Here is a 25060-nt window from a genome sequence, read left to right as displayed (position 1 = left end):
CTATAGACCTATATTATACTCCATATTCGGACTGAAACACACGCTATAATGTACGAGCAGGGACCACCTCCCTGGTATGAGGGTAGACGGGATAATATGCATTTACGGGGTATCCATTGGACACGACGTACTCATTTATTATTATTTTTTTTGTCCTAATTTTGATACCTGAATTGCCTCACTACCCAGTAGAATGTCTATAACATCAGACGTGCTTGTTTATATACCAAAATCCCCTTACCCTTAAGATTCATATACAAGATTGATATATTGGAAGATAACAGCATTTTCATTCCTGACGAACGGGAAGACTCCCGAAAATTTGGATTTTTAATAAAATGTCAATTGGCATTTAATCTCTTGTGGTTCAATTCAGTTTATAACTGCCAATACGCGGATCAAATTATATATATATATATATATATATATATATATATATATATATATATATATATAAATATACATATATATATATATATATATATAATATATATATATGTATATATATATATATATATATCCCTAGTTGGCACCTTAGGGAGACATATTGGGGGGAAGTGTCTTCATTAGGGAGACAACTGGTCATTAAGGAGACAATTTTCGTGTCTCCATTGCGTAAATTGCCATTGAACATGTATTTTAAAATTTGCATATAAAACAAATGGAAATGTCTTCCAAATGACCCATCTAGGAGTATATATATATATATATATATATATATATATATATGTGTGTGTGTGTGTGTGTGTGTGTGTGTGTGTGTGTGTGTGAGCATTAATATATATTATTTTATATGACCCTCGAACTGTTAAGGACCCATCGCTTGGACTCTCGATCTATATGGTAAGGATTTCCCCGTGTAGACACAGTCACGTGACAGTAGAATTGGTTCCTTTTCTTTTCGCTGTTGAAATGCTTGCATTGACATTTAATTACCCTCAAATATTTAACAGGATGGACTTTTATCGATACCACTCAGCTTCGTGACTATAAATCAACTGAATATTTGCTAGTATATATCAAACAATTATGTCCATTCTGAACACCACATAGAAGTTTGGATTTTTTATTTTGTTTCAAAACAAATTTTACATATAAGTCCGCTTTCCGATTCTATTTGTTTGATTTTATGTTACAGTCATCTTAAGCGGGTTTTGAAGTTAAAAGGGTCTAGTCTGATCTTTAAAAGGTTTGAGGTACAGGCCTACAGACTTGAAGACTAGCTTTGATTTTTTTTTTTTAATCGAAGAATATTCCTCAATGAAAAAACTTTTTGCAATGTACAACTCGACATTGATAACGGAAAAAAAAAAATGAAATCACTCCTGCCCACACCCAATATTTGCTATTGGCATTGATATAGCATTCTTCCATATTGTTCTGTCACGGCAGACCGGCTTTTAACAATAACTTGCTCCGCGAGATTTTGGTCACAGCAGAACTTCAGGTGGGACACGTGTACATAAAACCATGTACAGTCATCGCCCATACACACCTGCACACTATGAATGAGGCAGGGCAGTTATTTCATGGGCGTGAACTCCATTACCATTTTATAACAAAACAAACCCAGTATTCATCACGGTGAATCATACAATCCTAGTTTAGTTAAAAGCCCTGGTTGAGCCCTGTTCAAGCCGGAGGTTGAACTGGTGGAGAAGTAGGCCTACAAGGGTTCTGGGAATCCACACTGCTAGGGTGAACAAATCTACTTCAGAACTTCCCATTGCATTACCAGAGGTCTTCGATCGCCATGGATTTGCACTTCAAAGGTAAGCTTGAAAGACAAAAAATACAAGCGAACCAGATGATCCAGCAAATTTCAAGATATGTTGTATGTGCCTTTTCCACAGTTTGGTCCAGGCGTGTCGTTCGATGTTGTATAGCACAGAATTTGTCCACGTTCACTGGTAAAATACACCACGGAGACACTAGCTAACCGCTCCCAACGATGTTGCCAAGTAAATCATAGTATATACTTGCTTGCTTTTTTCATTGTGAAGCATATGTATGCATGTAGCGGTTATATAGTATCCAATCAGTGTGACGTATAACTATTATGGTGAATTTGATTTTGATCCACTTTGCAGGTGAAGGGACGCCATGAGTGAGAAATCATGTAACTTGCATGACTTGATCAAATTCCTACGGGATCTTCAAAGCATCGATATTATAATATTTTAAGTTGGACAGACATAATGGCAATAACTTCTTGCTCTAATAACTTCTTGCTGTAAAGCAGAAGTCACGTATAGGCCTCCTGGACAATGATGTTTATAAGTAAATGAAAAAAAAATACGAGAAGACGTTTGCTTTCTTCACTTATCTCTAAGGGCTTCAAAACGAAATCGTTATCTTCCGGAGTATAGTATTGACATCGATATATACCAACTCAAGACATGCGAGAGATGAAACGTCGGTCAGACTTGTTGACACGTACACAGACCCTTCCCACCACCACCAAATACGTGACACCTAATTTGCAGAAACACCCTGCCATAGGTAATGATATGGTAGAGGAAGTTCGTCGGTCAATCTCCTTTTAGAATGCAATAAATAAGGAATGATAGATAAGACTCTAGACGTTAGATGATTGCTGTCGCATCCGCTTACCCCGTGTAAGGAGGAGGTAAGATGGCTACATTATACATAACATACAGTCACGAGCCACCCTATTTGCTGCCATTTCTTTTTTAAATCTTGATTCGGCGATATAAAAACTAATTCTCTTGTCGAAAAAAAAAATATCTCACTGACCTTCATTTTATGAAATGGCACAATGATTTCACTGTTCACACCCACATTGGACACTTCTAACGGAATCGTCATTGATTCTATGCAATTATTATCACGTGTGCTGAAACTCCTATTATCAACCATTTTTTGTTTTGTTGTATGTGTTAACTTTTATTACAAATATTTACACATTCGGGTGCAATTTTCTACGTTCATAACAAGAAAATGATTCAATCGAATACGTATTTGAGACAGGGCAGTTTGACACAAAATGGCGAAATGCTTGTGACGAATGGGAATGAGGTTCCTATAGGAACTCTTCAATCATTAATTTCTTTTGCTTTCCATATAGGGTTTATGATCGTTCTCGTGCTGGCATCACTCCTACCGCAAAGGATATCTTCAGAAGAAGTGCCAGAAGACTTGCAGAAGCTTGCACGAGCCAACAACGCCTTCGCCATCCATCTCTATCAATCATTGAGAGCCGGAAATGAAGGCAAAAACCTTTTCTTCTCTCCTCTGGGCGTTGCCTCTGCGCTCAGTCTCTTGGAGAGCGGAACAAAAGGGGCGTCCTCCTCACAAATCGTCGAAGTGCTCGGGTTGAAGTCAGTGGATGAAATGAAGCGACACGAGTCCTTCGCGAAACTCAACTCCGCCCTCTTCAGATCCACCGGCGATTACCTCTTGAGAAGTGCCAGCAAGCTACTCAGCAAAACTGGTGCAGAATTTTCACAGGCATTCTTGAAGACGGCTGAAGACGTGTATGACACCAGTGTCCAGAAAGTGGACAGTTTTGATGATCCCGAACTGGCGAAAGTGATCAACGACTGGGTCGACAAACGGACAGGGGGCAAAGTCTCAGATCTGGTTTCCCATCAAGTTCTCGCTGGTCTGGCGGGGCTGGTCTATGTCAACGCAATGTACTTCAAGGGCCAGTGGGACAGGGCGTTTGATCCTGAAGTCACGGAGACGTCTCTCTTCAAGGTTTCCCACGAGACAATACACGTGCGGATGATGAAGCAGAATGGCTGGTATGAAATGACGGACGACAAGACCCGAAAGTGCTTCGTCTTGGAGCTGCCCTACGAGAACGGTGACCTTAGCATGATGGCAGTGTTGCCATGGAAACCCGATGGGCTCACCAGCGTGGAGAACGTGTTCGACGAAGATGCCCTTGATTTCTGGTACGAAGATCTTTTATCAGAAAGGGCCTTCGTGGAATTCCCCAAGTTCAGTCTCGAGGACACGTTTGACCTGTCATCGACATTGGCTTCGATGGGCGTGGCCGACCCGTTCAGCTCTACCAGTGCCAACTTCGAGGGCATCGCTGCTGATCAGTCACTGTACCTCTCGAAGATGTTGCACAGGGCTTCTCTGGAGGTCGACGAGCAGGGAAGCGGGGCCGGTGTAGCCTCTCCTCCACCCGGAAGGACCACGAGGCCGTACCAGCTGAAATTTACCTATCCCTTCATGTTCTTCATCAGGGACCGACGTACCGGGACCATCTTGTTCTTGGGTAGAATGGTCGACCCTCCTCACGACAGTCGTGTGATGAAAGATGAACTCTAAATCGTCACATTTTTTTATTTGTTAGAAGAACTGACATCGATAACTCGAATACTCCAAATTCAAATTTGTACTTCATCATCCATTGTCAGTAAACCATAAACGTAACGTGATTTTTGTGTAGTTGTAGGTTTTAGAATTAAGGTCACATCGGTTTCTGCGTAATTCAGTGAATATTATGTGGAGTAGTTTAGGTGTAATGATTCACTAAGCAATGTTGTGTTAAAAACAGATCATTTTCTCCTGTCCACAGAGTGTATCTTCTTATTCAATAACTTGTCTCTCCTCTTCATCTATTTTGTTTGTTTTCATAGAAATGGATGCATCATTCAATGGAACGACTGTCCAGCGATGTTTTCTTTCCTTGCAGCAAAAGTACAAAATATTGTGCCGCAGTGATAGATTTTTGAGACAACAGTTACAACAAAAATTATGTCACGATTACGGAGAAATCTGGCACTTGTCATCAAGCAGCCAGTAAATGACAATTATAGAGTGTTTTATTTGAAACATCTTCTTGACATAAATAGATGTTAGTTCATTTTTTCTCGAATTTGGCGAATTTGGAAAACAGCAGGAAGCTTAACAGAGGTGTAGTGTTTTAGCGATTAATCTCTGCACAGACACATTTGATTATCCGTCAAATTTACTCCGAAGTGGTGCAAGTTGACAATAAAATAACTTTCACTACACTGTCACCTACAGTGCACTCCCGTTATAACGAACACGGTTATAACGAAATTCCGATTACAACGAAGTAAAAATACAGGCCCCAACATTATCCGCTCTGTTTTTTATTGTGTATTTGTTCGGTTATAACGAAATATCGATATAACGAAAGAAGACTGCCGGTCCCGACAACTTCGTTATAACGGGAGTCCACTGTAATAGAGCTCTCATATGATCCTGAAATGCATGTTCATCTCGACACGGCAAATTTTATACCGTAAATTGATTTTGATTAACATTATTTCACGTGATTCAAATAAATTGGTTAATGACTGAAATTGACACAGCGTAGAGTATACCAATAATCTTTCTAGGGCTCAAAGGCCATTTGAGGGGTCAAATGTTGCGTTTGCATGCTTGGAGAAATTTCGTGCTATTCTACAGATCGAAACTGCCTTCTAAAAGGACCGCGGATAGGTTGATATGAGAATATTATGCATGTTGGAAAAATGAGAAAGAGTGGTCAATATCAAGACCTTTATTTTTTTTAATAGCAACAAAAGTGATTAACACTGGGTACAAGCTTTGCTCAGCTCAATCTTTTGTAATCACACAACGAAATATCGTTTTAACCACGCAAGCGTCTAACACAAAACTGCATGCTGGTTTGACTTTACTCAATACTTTACCCGACTTATGCGGCGATTAACCAGTTAATTATTAATTTACATCATTATGCAGCTGCACTTTTTTCCCCATCTCACTAACTAGAATGAGATAAAGAAATTATAAGCCCCGGGTCGCTGATACACAGACATAAGGAGATTCTTACGAAACGGTCCTATAGATCAAGTTTGAGGTACTTTTCGCCATGGAAATGTTTGCGGTAAAGCATTCTGAGACTTTGTTGTGACGTCAGACAGTGACAGGAGAATGTCGTACTGTGTATTTGCCCGCATATCTAAAGCTCGCAAATGTCACGGGTTATGACATGGCGAGAAGAATTGCCGCTTTATAAATACAAAAAGTCATATCCGTTCGAGATTCATTCTGCTATAGGAGGCTTACCACCGCTTGTAGAGATAAGGTTTCTGTTGGCTGTAACACTTTTCGCGATGAAGCAATAGAATGCTTGAAGAGAAATAAAAACGCCACTTTTCAGCAGAAGAAATGGGTCCCGATAACTTTCTCTGACTTTTAATATCACGGATTTACTTCGAAATTCACGGAAATTTATCCCGTCCTATTGGATTCGACTTAGGCGAGGTTGACTCTGATTTACACTTGATTTTAGGTATATAAGACACCACTGATCTCGTATATTGTTAAAATGAAAATTTTTATTCACTCTGTAACTATTTTTTCTCCCTGGAATGATTATCGGATGCTCGTATAGTTTTCAGCGATATTTTTATCGGATCACTCAATAATGAAATTTTCTTTCTCAAACTGCAATTTCAACTCAAGTTCGAGTTGACTACTTGACTTTCACAAAGCACAAATCACAAACAAAATTGGTAGAATTTTCATGAAAAGTGGGCACAATCATGATGAAGGTATTGGATATAACACAGAGTTTGGTATATTTCCATGGAACACAATCTCTTTTTAAACAATAATTAACCTGATTACTTTTTAACCCTCAATGTCCCTCTCTACCAAGGTATAAAAATGTGTTCCTGGCAAAACTGGGGGTAATAATAATGGTAGGGCCCCCTTGTAAAACAGTATACTTATACTGAAGAGGTTAGCCTGGATAAATACAACCATAACATTATCATTTTGGAATTAGTAGTTGTTGTAGTAATAATGATGATGATGACAATGATGATGATGATGATAATAATAATAATAATAATAATGATAACAATAATAATACTGATGAAAATAATAACAATAACAATAATAATAATATCATTATTATAATTATCATTATTATTACTATTATTATTATTATTATTATATTATAATTATTCATTATCACATTATTTTTGTTATTGCCATCACCACCATTATACACATATGCACACTTTTATGTTATCTCAAAACCTCTAAATTGTTCTGTACACAAGAATGTAACAAAAATAATCATGTTTCTGATCTCTACTCATTAGCAATTACAACCCCTTCCTTTTCCCTTAGATACTACAAGAAACTACATACTCTTAATTTGATGCGAGATAAGCAGGATTTTGTTCTTCATTTCTTATTTGAAAAACATGGTGAAGATTGCTTTGTGTGCAGGTTGCTGTGAGAGTTGTGAAGTGATCACTTCTACAATTTCTTTTGAGAATATTATGTTTGTAATAATTCTGCCCACTGTCGAGGCACGCAAACACCTCTACTAAGGATCGGAAGAGCCTCAACATTAGTACGCACATGAATGAATGCAATGAATCAACTGAATGTTTATGTGGTGTATTTATGTACAGTTTTATTTCAATCCTTTCTCCATGGATATAATCCACCTCACTCTATCCCTCTCTCCCTCTCTCTCTCTCTCTCACACACACACACACACACACACACACACTCATCTTTGCTCTGTAGCTTTCTCATCTCTATCTTAAAGATTCATATTACATAATTTGACATTATTTTCAATCATTATGTACACCTTCCGTTTCACATAAGTGCATCTAGAAACCGGGCTGTACATTAAGAATGTGTGAAGACCCTAGAAAATGAGCTGCGTCTAACAATGGGCCAAAGGGTATCACTACTTCACAACTTCTAAAAAACTGACAAGTATTTACAGAGAATGATAAATATGCAGTTGTGTGTTTTCAGAGTAAGCAAGTAATGTACTCAAAGAAAAAAAAAATAGGCTTGAAACCACATGGTTTCAATCTTGTATTACTTTCTATGACACAACAGCTTACATTATGGCCAGATTTGGTCACACAAAAAAAGGCAGGGCAGGGTTAGGGGGAGGGATATGAATACCATGAGAGCAAAAGCTGGCATTCCTATGAAATACACTGTGCTTCTATTTCTGATGCTGATGCAGTTCCAGAATCATGCTCTAGGATAGGATACATTGTGTGTGTCAATTGTGAATACAATCTTATACCAATCAATCGGTTCAAAACCATTGTTAATCCATACCAGGTATGAATATAAATCACTTGAGCATTTCAATAATAATAGCATCACATGCACTGCTACCAAAAGAAGTAGAAAAGGTTAATAAGAAAAAAGAAAAAAAAAAAGAGAAGTCACAAAGGGAGGGGGAGGAGATGGCAAAGAAAAAGGCATGTAAAATTTACCAGAAAAAAAAGAGGAAAACTAATCACAGCTGTCACGAGATGGAGGGACAAAGACACACAGAGTTGGAGCATATAGATATTTGACTTTGAGATCAAACCCAACGAATCTACAGCATTGACTTAGAAATCGCCTTTGACACTTGATGACTGAATATAAATGAGAGCATAAGAAATCTACTTTTGCCACCGGTTCACAACTTTTAACAGACATTATTATCATGAATTATTGCTTCTTCTGTACACTGCAATAGGGCAATCTTTGTTTAAAATCAAAGGCAGGGACACACAAGGGCACTCCTTTATCTATTCATTTATCTATTTACTTGCTTATTGAATCATTCATTAATTTATTCATTTAATTACTAATTTATTTATTCATTTTCTTTTTCACTGTTATCATGGTGTATATGGAACCTAGCAAAGGGAACTTTGACTGCTTTCTGTCTCTGATCTATTAAGGAATATTTTGGAGATGACTGCAGACAAAGTAGCTGCTAGAAGTGGTAAACTCTGTGGTATGACAGATGAGCTGTAGTTAAAGGGACTGTACAGTAGTGGTTGAGCTGGGAATTCATGTTTTGAACATTCCTAAGTGAGATGATGAAAAGCCTCTTATGAAATATGAAAGAGCATGTAATTTTAAGAAGGATTCAATGTTTATTTGATGAAAATTGGTTTTCAAATGGCTGAGATATCCAAAAAAGTATTAATAATAAAAGGCGACATGCCCCAACTTTATTAGTATCTCTTTGTTTCACCTTGCTTTTGGATATCTCAGCCATTTCAAAACCGATTTTCATCGAATAAACTTTTGATACCCCTTGGAATTGCATGCTCTTTGACATCTCATAGAGTGGTTTCTGAATATCTCACAAAACTTTAAAAGCTAAATCTTCACCTCGACCAGAACTGTACACACCCTTTAAAAGAGTAAGCTGTATGTTGAAATATTTCATAGATTTAGTTTGGAGGCAAAGAGAGTGATAGGGTCTGGTTTTTTGTTTGACTGAAGATTTCCTCTTTATTTCTTGTCTATAATTTCACTGATGAGGGTATATTTGTGCAAAATTCACTCTCTCTAATAAAAAAAATGTGGTATGTAGTTTTCTCATTTCTTCATTTTGGGTGCAAAATTTGCAAAAATTTCCACATCACAAAAAATTTCCACAATTGCCGTAGTTTTTGAAAACATTGCTCCTACACATATTCTTACCATTAGGTCTTAGGTCATACATGTACAACACTGTTTGCAGCTGTATCTAATCATCCAAGTACAGTTTTGTAGTTTTGATCATGTCTGCTAACAGGGAAATCATTTTCAAGCAAACAACCTATATCACTTCTCAGAGGCACGTTTGTCTTCTATATTGCCCCCCAAAACAAACACTGCCTGAAAAACATACACTGCCTGGTCATACATTACAAAAAGTTTCCATCCTGGCAAAGGTTCTGTAAACCCCCAAATTTCCACCTCCACAAAACTTTTGCGAATTTCTCAAGGAGCCACGACTTGTAAAAGTAAAATACATGCCCAAACTCTTGTCTACACAACGCATTGAATGCCAGTGGCAATTCGTGAAGCTTCATGCCGCGAATATTTCTTGTTTTACTGTAACCAAAATCGATCTTATGTAACGTTCACAAGAAATGCATAACCCCAGCCCTATCTAGCAGGGCAGAGAGCTGGCTAGCACACTTGCACTGATGCATCTAACACACAATAGGATACAATACCTAAAACTTAGCATGTCGTATGAAGCGGCTGTAGGGATATTATGCTGTGGGAAAATGAACAAAGTGATTGCCCCCCACTTTCACGCCAAAAAAAAAAAAAAAATATTGTGTATTAAGACAGGCTGTTCCAGAACTCGTTCCCAGTTTTTACATTGCCGGGATATTTGGATAAATTGCCTTCAGAGAAACAAGTTTTGGGTGTTTTACTGTGTTGACCCCTTCTAGAATTGTGGCTTCAAACTCCTTTCATAGAAGCCAAAGTGTAGTTTGGGAAGATTTAAGATGTTGCTTCGTGCCACAGTCATAATGTGGGTGAAATAATGAGAGTGTAGACATTAAAAAAAAAAGAAGTTTTGTAACTTGTTTTTGACATAAAAAAAATCACTCATGGTTGACCCACAATTACTTAGCCATGGCAGTACTTTAAAGGTATATTCCATGAAGCATTACCTTGGTATGTGAAACTCAACTGTAATACATTTATTTGGTCATTGTAGCCAGGGATATCTAAAAAAAAAAAAAAAATTAAATCAATCATTACAAACACAATCTCCTAATTTCTCTTTGAATAAATAGTCAATACAAAATTATTCTCAGGCTTTACGTTAAAAAAAAATCAAGGAATATCTGATTAAATATTGTACATACATGTACAAATCATTCCCAAGATATTGATTTTTTTTTTCTTTTCTCTTTTTAAATTCTAGTATGTACAATTTGGCATTGCAATCATTATCAACATATTGTGCTAGTGTGCTACCTCAGTGACATTTGTCAACTGGTGAGAAACTTTGGCAAAATCTTTATTATAATCACGTAATGTTATATATAAAAGACACTGATGTACAAATATCTACCTGTGTGCAGTCTCTGCTTGTGGATTCTACAAACAATGTATAACTCCACACTGTACAAATGTTGGGCTCATTTTCTACTGGTGACAGATATACCTATCTGGCACATCTATCTGAACATGACTTCAAAGTTGCTGCAATCCTTTGGAGGGATTGATTTTGAGTCTGAAAAAAAAAAAAACTACACTCCTCAGGTTGAATAAAAAATAGAAAGAAAAAGAAATCTGGCCAGATAACAGTAAATTGCTGGTTCTTAAAAAAATCATAAACTGTCAAGCAAATTCAGCATATACACAAATGTGTATTTGGAGCACATAACACAATATAAAAGGGGGGGGGGCAATACAGCAACTACTTTAATCTGAAAATGAATCTGACATTTTCAAATGTCAAATACTTTCTTATTGCCTTATTTCTTATTTACCTCACTCTAAAAAAAAATGAAGAAGACAGCTGGACACAAAATTGCGCCAGTCCGTATGTCTGTGTTCGTCCGGATGTCTGTGTGTTTTTGAAGAGCAAACACTGCCAGTGCCACGACCCACAAGTATATGCACCATCAAACACAATGTACAACATTTGAAATGCATGCTGATCTTCTACATCATTGCAAAGTTGGATATGTTTTTAGATAAGTATGCTCATCTCCGCATACAACTTGGACAGCATCTATGAACGGTAAGAAAACGAGAGTAAATTGGCTCTCCCATGCAGTGCAAACTGCCAGTAGTGACACAGCTTTGAAATGCTGGCATGAATAAATTGTTTGCATTACATCACACACAGAGTGATACCATTATTATTATTATTATATTTGTTGTAAACACTTATTGTGGTGTGTCAAGTTCCCATAATGATGACCACACCAGTTTCTGGTTTCTGCAAGCAATTCTGCCTCACTATTTCCAGTTCCTGTACTTAAAACATGCAACAGTATTGGCATTAATTACACAATCGATTAAAATGAGAGCAGTTTGCTGTTAGAGATAGTGCTCCATGTTTTCCGCGTATGATCAAATACAGCTCGCACTGTGTACTGGTACATTGTTGTTGACAAATTGTATCGGAAATTAAATAACGCCGCTGCCGGTTGAGTTTTTACAGCTATATGTGTTGGGGAGGATGGTCAATCCACTTCGTAAGAGTCTTCCCATTAAGATCTATAGAAATGTGTTTGCACAGGATGAAATCATACGGGTTAACTTTCTCTTATGGTCAAACTGTTGATACCTTGAATATCATAGAGCTGGAAACACAAAGGAAAATTACAATTCTTAGAAAATGGGGAAACTGTAGAAACTCACATTTAATTGTAAAGATTTGGCTCCACCGTGTGGGGGCAAATTGTATAAGTCCATTTTCACTGATTTTAAATATATGTGAACACTGTATACATTAGTCTCTTCCTCACTCCTTTCGAATCATCTCTCACACACACACACACACACATACACACACATACTCTGTCTGTCTGTCTGTCTGTCTGCCAATACCTCTTTAATTGTTCATGAGCTCTCCCTTCTTGTTCAGTCAATGTCTCACTCCCCTGAGGCGGTGGTATTATGACACAGAGTTGCAGAGATATTCACACACACATTTCTGGTCAGAGTATTAACAGATCCCCCTTTTCCCTCCCCCAAGGTGTCTCTCCCTCTCTCCCGTCCTGCTCAATATTGATAAGGGTTGTGGTGGGCCGGATTCATGGTGTTGGCGGGCCTGCCCGGGGCCCCCATCTGTCCCTGCATGCCCGGCATCATGGTCGAGCTGCCCACTGGCATCTGGCCCTGCTGCATCTGCTGCTGTTGGAGGGCCATCAGGCGCTGCTGTTGGAGGAGCTGTTGGCCCCGCTGCTGCTGCTGCTGCTGGGTCAGCTGATGGCCCATGTAGGGCTGGGCCCCCGGGCCACCGGGGCCCCCCGGACCTGCCGAGCCTGGCGCGTGCTGGATGCCCTGCTGCATCGGCTGCCGCATCGAGAGCTGGTGCTGTAACTGTTGCTGCAACCTGGATACATGGGAATAGGGATGGTGATAGAGCAACATATCAACTGTTGAGTGTCTTGGTGTAAATGCGAAGAGTGTAGATCCGTGAGCTCTCAACTACAAGTACTTGACCAGTGGTCTGTTTCCAAAATGACTTTTGTTTCATGACAGACTTGTAACATCAGCAAAAACTCTTCTCCATCAATAACCATCACGACAGCAAAGTTAACCCATTGAGGATTGACTGATTTGGCCTATAACATGTATTTGCCACAGACATCTGCTTGAGTATTCTTGGGACTTGTCTTCAATGGGTTAAAATATTGAAGTCAATCAATTGCCATGGTACCTCCAACTTTCATAATGTTACCACAAGAGCAACTCTCTCATTCAGCTACAGCCTACATACATTGGTCTTACGCCCTGTAACATCCTTCAAGATCCCTAACTTCATGAATTCGCCATCTTTTGAGCCTCAAAAGGCAAACCTCTACACTCTAAACAAATACTTTTTCCCTTTTTCTAAACAAATACTTTTTCCTCCATAGCATCTCACCTTAGAGTAGTATTCAACCCACAACTACTGTTATAATGGAAGGACCAAGGCAGAAAAGCCTCTCCTCCCATGGCAAATGCATTCATCCATCAAGACACTCCAAAAGAGGAAACTTTCATGCCATTTATTAATATAATAATAATAATAATAATAATAATAATAATAATAATAATAATAATAATAATAATAATAATAATATTATTATTATTATTATTATTATTATTACTATTATTATCATTAATGTTATTATCATTATTATTATTATTATCATTATTACCATCATTATCATTATTATTATCATTATCATCATTATCATTATTGCCAAGCCAATTTAATTTATCTTCATTTGTTTATTCTATCATAGATTAGAGTACATCTGTTCCTATTTCAATATCTCCCAAAGATATCTGTGTGATCTAAATTTCACTCAAGTTGCATGGAGCTAAGAAGAATTCCATACTTGGAAATACTCCACATTTAGATTGTGTCCTATGCAACTCACTTGGCCCTGGCTGCAGGCATCTGTCTATGCTGCGGCATGTAACCCATCTGGGAGGGGTTGGAATGCTGGCCGATGCTGGTCATCATCCGCTGGCCCGGCCCCGCCCCGCCGGGGTGCGAGTACTGCTGGTTGTAGTTGGCCGAGACCATGCCGGACTGGGGCTGGCCCCCGTGGGGGTCTGCGGACATGCCCGGCTGCTGCCCCATCATCTGCATGCCGTAGTTACTGTACTGTGATGACCCCTGTAGGAACCAAGCAGTACAGATGTATGGGCATGATAATTTCACCGAAGTCACATGACTCGCTGCTTTCGTTACAGGCAATATTGTTCAAATTTACAAATTTTATCTTTTCTGTTGGACATAACATTTAGACACAGTTGGACATGACCTCTACAGCTTGGCATATTAAAGGTTTTCTCTAACACGTGCACGTATTATCTTATGCTATTATCTGAATTTTCTATCATTCATTACATTTGGAAAAAATATCATAAACTGCATCTCTGCAATATTTACTCTACATTTTCATCACAGACCAAAGTTTTACCTGTAGAAAAAAAAAAGGTGAAGGGTTTTTGTTTGTTTTGTTTTGATTTGCTTTTTCGGGGGGGGGGGGGGGGGAGGGGGGGGAGGGGGGGAGGGGGGAGGGGGGGAGGGGGGAGGGGCATTTCATATATAGCCACATTGCTTTCCATACTCTGGTGGTCACGTAATTATCAGAGACTGTAAGCATAACTCATAATACCAAGTCAAACTTTAAGCAACCGAAATTTTTTTTTCTCCACGACCACATCATGCTCCCCCTAATTCAGTTTTACCACATACACTGAACTCAATGGCAGAAAATGATAATGCTTGAGGTACATGTAGATCAAATTGAAGAGGGAGGGGGGGTGAGTGGAGGGGCTGGCTACTGACCGGTTGAACAATTGGGTTCATTGGCCCCTCTTGACCAATGACTGGACGGGACCGACGGCTGGTGATCTGATCTCGCAGCAGCTTGTTGGTCAGCAGAGGCTGGAAGAAGAGAAACAGGAATCATAAGACAAATGAGTGACCTTGACCATTATAAAATATTGTACTACAAGATGAGTCATGAACAAGCACTTTCTTTACTAACAAGCCAAAAGTTGCATGCGATGAGTAGACATTGCCTCTTTTTCTTCATGGCAGCTGGCCACACAGATGTTCCAAATGAAAGTGAAACATTTTAGGAGCTTTGAGCAATACAAGGACTTTGGTACAAGTATCCCCATCCTTCCTTAAACAGGATCAGGGATCAACGCTTTCAGTTTATGAATAGAATAATACACACATCACACTCTGTGTTCAGAATTATACTTGCGACCAATGGAGTCCAACAGCACCCGACTGTGCCTTATTTGCTTCAAATTGGTTCAGAATTCAATCACGGGTACGACTCCTACTAAATGAGTGGATTCCTAATAAATGGCATTTATGACATGCATTAACACAAAACTACTGATCCATGTCTTCTTGACTGGTAACTTGACTCTGATGTGCGATGCAAACATAGTCATATGAAGATGGGGATTAAACAAAAATCAACACCTACAGTATTTAATTGAGATGTGCAGTCTTCAAACCAAGAATATGATCCAGTAGCAGGGGCCTTTTATTTAGACAGCTTGTGGCATGAATATTGAAGCACTCAGGAGTGCATTAAAACAAGGATGGTTCCTGAGTTACATAACCACTGCATCGATAATGATGATGACAATGGTGATGATGATGATGATAATGATGATACCACTAGTCAACCTTGTGATCATCATCACCATCATCATCACAATGATAATGCCCATAATGCCATTTTGCTCGTACTTTAAATGATTCAATCATGCATGTAATAACTAGCATTTTTGTGACAGATGAAAAGCAGCCAGGGTTTTCATCAACTCCGCTCAAATCAAAACTTAAAGCAGACTGCCAAACCACTGTCGAAAACTCCTGACTGCAAATATACCACATCACACGATCATCTCTACCCTTTGAACTACACTACATAGTCACGGAAGCAGCCTGAAATAATCACAATCATGCAAGCCCGCCTGAAGGTAATCGCTTTGTGAGCACAGATACATTTTGTATAATCATTAGGCCTACAATGCATCTTAGTGTGACAAAATATGAAGTTATCAAATACTGTACACCTAACAAACTCTCTCCAGCAATAATACAATGTAACTTGCGGTGACTTCTGACTACAAGCACACACAAGAATTTTTGTCGCTGGATAGTTCAAAGGATAAATTTCCTCCAACATTAAAATAGATTTAGGAAAAAAGTATGATAAAGGGAAGAACACATCTGTGAAAGTTTTGAGTTGAGCTGACGCTAATCACAAGTATCAATAGTTACAGTATAGTTCCACTTTGATAATTTGTTACAACACAGTAACATCATCTCAAAAGAACTATTTTTCTTTCACCACCCCCACCCCCGTTTCTTTCACACATAAAACTTCATGAATTCAACATTCTCTGAAGAGACATTTTTCTTTCCCATGATTACGTTCAAGACAGCAGATGAGGATATCATGATTTCATGTACATATCTTGCAAAGAAGTCTATTCCTATGTAAATTATGATTACGATCCTTTGATACAAAAGTGACAAATCATATTAAGACAGCACAAACTTAAGGCTGTCATTATTTTGAATTCTTGGACAACAACTTTATAGATGTATAAAACTATTTGATCAATGAGAGCATTTAGAGAAGTATTTTCAAATAATGTGCTCAATAAAATTTCACTGCTGCAGTAATTCTGAGAGGACATGATTGCCAGTCATCAGCACATGGTTGTGGTGACAAGAGAACCAGTGATTCAAATAATTAATGCATGCACAAACAGGACAGAAAGTTTCCACAATCACACATAGAATTTTGTACCTTTTAGATAAATATAGTTTTAAAAAAAGACAATAGAAATAAAAATAATGCAATACACAGCAGCTGGTAAAACACTTTTAAGGTATACAGGTCATCAGTGAAACTACAAACTGGAAAATGTACAAACAAAAAGCATTAGGCGTTTTCACATCAGCCCGATGTTTCAAATAGCGTGCTATTTTCTGACTTGAGAAATTATCCTGGTAGCAAAATAGCGCGCTATTTGATAATGTGAACACAAATTAGCGCGTTAATTGTATTGCTCTGATCGAGAAAATTTCTTGAGTCCAACTCGGGAAATTTCTGAAATAGCGGGATAGTAGCGCGCTATTTGATAATGTGAAAATGACTTGAGAAATTAGCGCGATGCATCCCATCATGCCTAGCGTGTGTGACTCGATCGATCGAGGCAAACTGCACACAAATCATGAGGAATTTTTGAGAGGGCACACACATTACTGATGCTGTTTGCACATACTCAGCTGTCGAATTAGCTCAAAAAAAATTTGGGCTAATTCTCTTCGGGCTGATGTGAATAAGAAATGAAATAGCGCGCTAATTCGCAATCGTGAAAAAATATCTCGAGCTTGGATTTTTATCGGGCTGATGTGAAAACGCCTATTATGTACCTACATGTATTCTTGATGCTTAACATGCATATTAGTCTTTTATCAAGACTCAGGTCATTGCAAATGACAGGCAACCATTAACTGACTGCATAATGCTGGACATATATCACATTCACACTCACAGAAGCAGATAGAGCAAAGGTTTCAAAGCAGCCAATGTCTGAAATCATGCAGAACAGCACAAGGGTTGTAACATGGTAAAAACCCCGTACATAACCTGTCAGTCGCTCTCGGAGTATTATTACATCACATTTTTGTTAATAGTGGGAAGAATGGTATCTTTTCATATTTTTGCTTGGACAAAGATGAGTGAAGAACAATGGCTCTTTAATAATCTTTGTGCTTCAATGTAGGAAAAACACAGTACACAGGTTTTAAGTTTGGAACGTGGCAAGATTTAAAGAATGAAATTATTCTCAGCAACTCATTCCTGAACATCATATATCATGTTGCATCTGGCTGAAGACTACTGATATCACATCATATTTCACATGCAAAGGCGATACAAGCATCTTGTTTCTTGGGCCATCTGCATAATTATGATAGACACATTTAAATCTATAGCTTGACGAAGAAGTTGCTATCCCCATCAGAGAAAAAATAATGCCTGGATTTTCGACAATGGTGCAGTTAAAAGTAAATAGTCGGAAGCTGGTTTTCAAGCAGCATATGGAACAGAAAGCGTTGTATCATCATCCAGAAAAAAGCCATGCATATACGATTCCCTGGTAAGGGACTCATGCTAGTTACAAGCTTTTTAGGGGAAAAAAATCCAGGGGCCAATGGTACAGAGTTGCCATGGCAACAAAACACAAAGCAGCATAAAAGGATAGAACAACCATCCACTCTCTTCAAACAGCTGCAAAACTTTCTCGTCATGCATTTACAAGACATTGATGAAGCAGAGTTCGGCATTTTCAAAACGTTACCTTCAATATCGGACCCCCCATAGCCATACCCTTCATCACGCTGTAAACAAAACAATACATTTCAGAGTAAATCCTCTTGAACGAGTTTCACAAGATGGTTGCTATGGCAACATTAAAACTCTTGCAACATAGTAGCTATTTTATCTTCCTAGTAACTTTCAAATGGTGTTTACGCCTCCTTGGTCTTGCTTTGTAATCATGACTTCCAAATGAAAAAGATGTTTTGATATTAATGGTTAACCATGAACTGAAACAAAATGAACTCTTGAACATACTTGCCCCTAGTATATTATGCACGAATTTGGGAGTACACAAAGGTAGGCCTACACAGAGATCTGCAGTGTATCAAAAGCAGTGTTTAATACAGAGAGACAAAAAAAAAATGACTGTCTAGCATCAAAAATTGTTAAACCTTCAAATAACGCTGATAATGCAGACACAATTCGGCACAGTAAAATAATCCAGTAATTCAGAGAAACCTGGTGTAATTCTTTCATTGCTGCATCAATCCTACACTTCAATCCTCATTTCACAACAACTTGTGAGTGGTATAGCTTTATTATTATTCTTTTTCATGGACAAGTTCAAATAAATCCATCTTGTAGAATGTGAGTCATGCACCTATTGTGTATATCTATTCATCTTATTGAATGAGCGACATTTTTTGTACACTGATTGTGAACTGTCCAGTGTGTATGAAGAACCACACTTGCCTTTCTGTCTTCTCCATCTATTTGATCTATGAGGTTGCAAGATACTGATGATGGACCTTAATAAGGAAAATGCAAGCATGAGAGCAATGTCACCACCCTACCTGTCCTGGAGGTACCGTGGCCCTGGCACTGATGAGATGGTTTTTGAGGGCCACCTTGGAGCTCCCTGGTATCATTGGCTGCCGTTCGGGTCGGATTGGTCCAGCTGGATGGAGAAATTCAAGAAAGAAACACAGAAATTTAATGGATGTACACGGAAAGGCAGGGAAGAATGTTTAGGTATCAATGTGCAATGACAACAAATACATTCAACAATGTTCTCGAAATGAATTACACCACAAAATATCAGTGTGTGATGAAAATGAAAATTTTAATTATGCCCTCGCAAGTCAAACATTGGGAACTGTGATCAGGATAGATTTGGCTGGAAGAGACATTGGAGAATTGAGGATCTAGAAATAGAGATGATGGGAAACATACCACAAAAATGCTCATTAGAATTAGGTTTACAAACATCTGTGTGAACTGGGTGGAGGGACATATAAAAGATGATTCCTAAACCTACATGTAACGCTGTCCAAGTTCACAAAATGTTGTATTGTTCAAAGAGCTGATGAAAAATTGCTTCAAGCAACATCTTAGTACCCATTTCGAAGCTCAAAATACACATTCCATCCTAAAATCAATTACTGTAAAAGTGGTTAATTTCGCACGCCTAATTTTTCATGCTCAGCCGTGTAAGAAATGTTTCGCATGTTTTAATTCCGCCTAATCAAGACATCAACCACTGCAACATATGGCAAGCAAAAATATTCCTGTACTTTTATTTTCGCACTGGCTTCTGGTTGCGCGAAATGCACAAAAATGTCTACTTTTACAGTATATTGAAGCATTTATATAACTCCTTCATTACATTCTCAAATATACTACACAGTTTTAATGCATCTGACAAACCATTTACAGAGAGTCGGGCCATAGAATAGGTCAACCCTGCAAATGGCTGACAAGAAAATGGGAGGGGTTCATGGTAACAGCACCCATCATCTTACCTGGGGGCAGGGGCTGCTGGAAGGGCACCTGTCCAGGGGGGTACATGGCGGGTGAGACGAACCCCCTATCAGTGTAGCCTGGCATTCCCGGGTTGAACGGATACTGTTGCTGAAATCAAGAAAGGCGGAGAGGAAAAACAGAAAAGAAGACAGGGCTGTTATGATGCGATTCCTTAAGGCTGACCATACGATATGCCTCATATACTTGCCTTCTTGCCGTGAAAAAAGTGAATATGAACAAGGTCTCAGTGTGAATGGTGGGTGCATTAGTCATGTTCGTTGCCACCTGCAAGCATTAGCAAGTATATTGCATCTGCACAATTTGGACGGTACTTACAAGAGGTACATCATGGAATGGCATAGCACAAGAATGACAGCATTTATGGTCAGGCTTCATGCTGCTACTACAGAGGAACCTCGTTATAAAGGGTTGAGTATAATAAAGCCCTCTTATAACAAAGTGATTTTGCAGGCCCCGAATTTATGTTTTTCTAGGTTTTTGTACCCTAATATAGTGAGAAACCTGATATAACAAGGCAATTGGCATTGTTCTTAGGTCCTTGTTATAACAAGGTTCCACTGCATCAGTGACATCTTATAAGAATTATGAAATCCTACAGTGGTCAGGGATATGTCAGAATCAAAAATATTGTTTCTATCATAACTTACCTCTCTGCTCAACGGAAATATTTGAACATTGTATTTGAGTGGATGTAGATAAGTACTGTTACAGTAGTGTAAGTCTTGTAGGTTTTGGGGTGTCATAGATTTTGGAGGATCACATTCAATACACATCAAAAGACTTGACTGACAGTGTATGCCTGTCACAGGATGCTCTGCTATAAATAAGGGTAAGTCTGGTTGCAGATATGGTCACAAATTAGCCCTGCCAAAGTTTTGGTATAAAGTTCATCGAGACCAGTGTCTGGTGTGCAAGTAAGGGTGCTTTGACTCATATAAAGTCATATGAAAGAGACAATACAATTATTTTACAGTCAATGTGGTAGTCATGCTATTCGATAATGGCAAATTTCCACTTCACGTAATCATATATTTGCTTTCCACAATTGCGACAAATCTTTTGTGTATCCTGCCAAACTTATTGTAAGAAATTCTGGTGTTTCTGCATACCAGGTATTAATTCTTACAGTAAAAATGTGGTTAGTCTAGTCTTGGCAGAACTGGCTCTTTATTAATACATGTCTCTTTCAGATCAAGCGCAAGCAAATATCACTGACCGCTGGCTCAAAGGACTGATAATGTGTGAGCCAAGCCATAATATTTCAGACAAGTTTCTTGTCTCTGTCTCCCCAGCATACAGTGTCACATATGTCTTTGTTGGAATTATCCTAAGTTGACAATCAGGTTTGGCAGATAATTTCCCCCAGTGAAATTTGGCTATCAACATCATAACTAATCTCACAACAAACACTTCATCTTTTCGTTAGAAAAGTTTTAAACCAGAGTTAATTGTGTGGGTAGAGGATATCACAAATTGACTAAGGCACATATTTTCACAAAGCTACCTCAAGCTCTCTGAGAGAAGAAAAGCAGCTTGATGGTAAATGCTTTTGTGTGCACTTTCAAGACACACACACATGCACACACATACACACACACACACACACACACACACACACACACACACACATACACACACAAACAATGCTGTGTTATTAGTACATTTGCATGCCTGTATCAAAAAGAACAGAAAGTGAATTAACATCGAGAAAGAAATACACCGTCAGACAATATTGATAATAACAGTTGCGAGCACACAGAGAAATGTGGATGTAGATGACAATAATATCAGGGTGAGTACTCTTTGTGATACATGCTTGAACATGTTCAACACTGGGTGAAATATAGAAACAACAGACGGAATAATAAATCACTGACTAAAATTATTGTATTAATGGTGAGAGCATAAATTAATAAGTTCATCGTGTGGTGTGAGGGTAGTGGTGTCTGCTATTAAGAATAATAATTGACATCTACTGGCTTTAAAAAAACAAACGAACAACCCCCCCCCCCCCCCCAACACACACACACACATCACAACCTCCGCAAGCCTCCCCCAGAAAAAAAGAAGAAGCATGTTTCAGACCACTCAGTTTAGGGTCATAACATAGCATCAATATTGGACATCTCAAGTGCTAATGTTAGCGCCCACATAAATGCCCTGCGCCATCAAAAAAGAAAGAAAGAAAGAAAGAAAGAAAGAAACAAAGAAACAAACAAACAAAGACACAAATGAAAAACAGCTAAAAATTATAGCAAACCTTGAGAATTATTATTTGAAGACAGCATCATCATGGATACCTTAAAAACATCATGGGGACTGACTTCTCTACTTCCTAACCAATCCACATGATCAATTTGCTCCCATCTTTTTAATAACTTTAGGGAAAATTACAAACAGTGGGGTCTGGAAGTGAAATCAGTATGATCATGATCATCACACAACAACAGAAGCATGTCACAGCATGTTCCAAGGATTAAGAATTTTCAATCAGGCCGCATTATAAAAAGGTTGCAGAGTGCTTGGTAAGAGGTAACTATACAATGTACACAGTTATAGTGTGGTGTAAGTCAGTGTCTAGCCTTGTCACCAGACACTTGGGTGTTTGCTCCTTGCTATTAACCCGTTGAGGACGGACTGATTTTGCTACAACACACATTTCCCATAGACACTTGCCCGAGTATACTCGGGACTCGTCCTCAACGGGTTAACAATGCTGTGCACAAGTGATATACATGCCTTGTGCTACAGTGACTCCATGCATGACTGGCATGTAGTGATCTTGAATGCTATAGTGTACAGTAGATTCTACTTGGACTACTACTACTACCGCTACTACTACTACTACTACTACTACTACTACTACTACTACTACTACTACTACTACTACTACTACTTCTACTGCTACTGCTGCTGCTGCTACTACTACTACTACTCCTACTACTACTACTACTACTACTACTACTACTACTACTACTACTACTACTACTACTACTACTACTGCTACTACTACTACTACTACTACTGGCTACTACTACTACTACTGCTATTAAGACCACCAATGGCAATTCTAATAAAAGCAGTGGTATCACTACTTTTACCACAACTACTGCTAATAACACTGTTGACAACTACAAATAATAACTTTTTAATTGACAATGATCATCATCATACAATAGTGGTAAAAATCAAAATCAACAATAAAGGATCAAATCCTACTCTCCCAAATATCTTATGATAGCTGATAATATAATGGTTTTACTATTTTAGTTTCATTTTGTTAATCACCATCCATATTTCAGTGGAACAAGACTACATTAAAGGTAGGGAATCCCATTTGCACGCCTTAAATGAAGAGTTGTATAAATACAGTGGTATGTTGAAGAGAGTATCATTTTAGAAACTCCCATAAAGTATTGAAAGTGGAAGGTAACATTTAGTACATTTTTTTGACCATTAGATTTTGAATTGATTTGTTTTCGGGGCTCACTGTAAATTCCAGTACATTACTAGGCTACCTTTGCAGACCCATGTACTGCATGTGTGTCCATCATGTATATTTTGTGAAGAAAGTTCATCAACACTTACAAACATTTCTATATACATTCTTGCCACACACTCTATATGTTATTACATCAGCTCTTGTACTTTTAGATTTGTGTTTATAGATCACAAATACAGAAGAATGCAACAAAAAGGCTTAAGTGTGGCTGACACACAGAACTACTGAGTAGTTGAGTTTTGTGCATTATTCAAATTTTAGATAACTGTTGACTTCCAAATTTCTAAGCAGTGGCCTAAGCAAGTCCCCTGAGGTTTATATTTCATGTTTTGCTGCATTTTGGGAGGTCTGTAAAAGGTATCCCCTACCTTTATCATTATTATTATTAATTTCTGTCAAAGTGTACAGACATCTTCTTTTTCAGTAGTCCCACACAGTGTCTAATGTTGTGGTCGACGGACAACTCTACGGTGCATTGTGTGATTATGTGCAAGACTAATGCTAAGTCATTAAGACATTCAGTAAATGAAGACTTCGCCTGGGGCCCGTTGCATAAAAGTTACAATTATGGTAACTTTGCCATCCAATGGTAACTGCCATGGCAACAATACTCAACAGCCAATCAAAATCAAGAATTCCATGGAAGTTACCATTGGATGGCAAAGTTACCATGATAGTAACTTTTATGCAACGGGCCCCTGGTCTCAAATTCCTGATAGACCTACACACACAGGTGCAAAAACATTATAAACTAAGCTTGACATCATTTCTGATTTATTGTATGAATGATATAATGCGATATATAGACAAACATGCAAGTCATCAGCTTTGTTAGAAGGAAAAGACGAATGTAGATATTTTTTTCTCATAAAAACAGATATACCATTTTGTTAATGCTGCTGTTTAATTCCCCTTGTATTTAAAGGTACATAAAGCCGACTTTGATAAACACCCTAGAATCACTTCACTGTAAAAGTGGATATTTTCGCGTGACTAATTTTTCGCGCTTGACCGTGCCAGAAGACTTTCGCCTGTTTTTAATTCCGCGGAATCAAGACATCAAATACTGGAACACATGGCACGCAGAAATATTCGCGTGATCTTATTTTTGCGCTAGCTTCTCGTTGCGCGAAATGCGCGAAAATTTCAGCACCGCGAAAATTTCCACTATTACAGTAGTTGGTTATTGATGATCTTTTGAAACAAGTCCACTTAGCACTGAGAATCAGTCAAGTATCTGTTCTCTCCAACAAAGATCACTAAAAATGCCATGTCAGTGCAGATGACTAGGTGTTAGTGGAGTGTACCTGATGCATAGGGTAAATCGACGGAACGGCATGATGGTAGTGGTTAGGGGTACCATAGGAATATGGCTACGGGTATGAAAACAGAATGTGTGAAAAGTAAATGAATAAACAGTGGGTTAGTTGAA

General features: G+C 38.4%; 1 protein-coding gene and 1 pseudogene across 1 annotated transcript; one reads left to right on the top strand and one right to left on the bottom strand.

Moving 5' to 3' along the window:
- Positions 1–1686: 1686 nt before the first annotated feature.
- On the top strand, positions 1687–4305 carry LOC139742669 (leukocyte elastase inhibitor-like). Its single transcript, XM_071653199.1, has 2 exons — positions 1687–1772; positions 3089–4305. The coding sequence occupies exons 1-2, from the start codon at positions 1754–1756 to the stop codon at positions 4303–4305; spliced, it is 1236 nt and encodes a 411-aa protein (XP_071509300.1). The 5' UTR covers positions 1687–1753.
- A 7958-nt stretch (positions 4306–12263) lies between these two features.
- LOC139742674 (mediator of RNA polymerase II transcription subunit 12-like protein) overlaps positions 12264–25060 on the bottom strand; it is an 82316-nt pseudogene continuing 69519 nt past the window's right edge.

Source organism: Diadema antillarum, unplaced genomic scaffold, assembly GCF_040938485.1.
Source record: "Diadema antillarum isolate AM-2024a unplaced genomic scaffold, OU_Dant_1.0 seq00001013_RagTag, whole genome shotgun sequence".
Taxonomy (NCBI): Eukaryota; Metazoa; Echinodermata; class Echinoidea; order Diadematoida; family Diadematidae; genus Diadema; species Diadema antillarum.
This window is presented reverse-complemented; position numbering and strand designations above follow the sequence as displayed.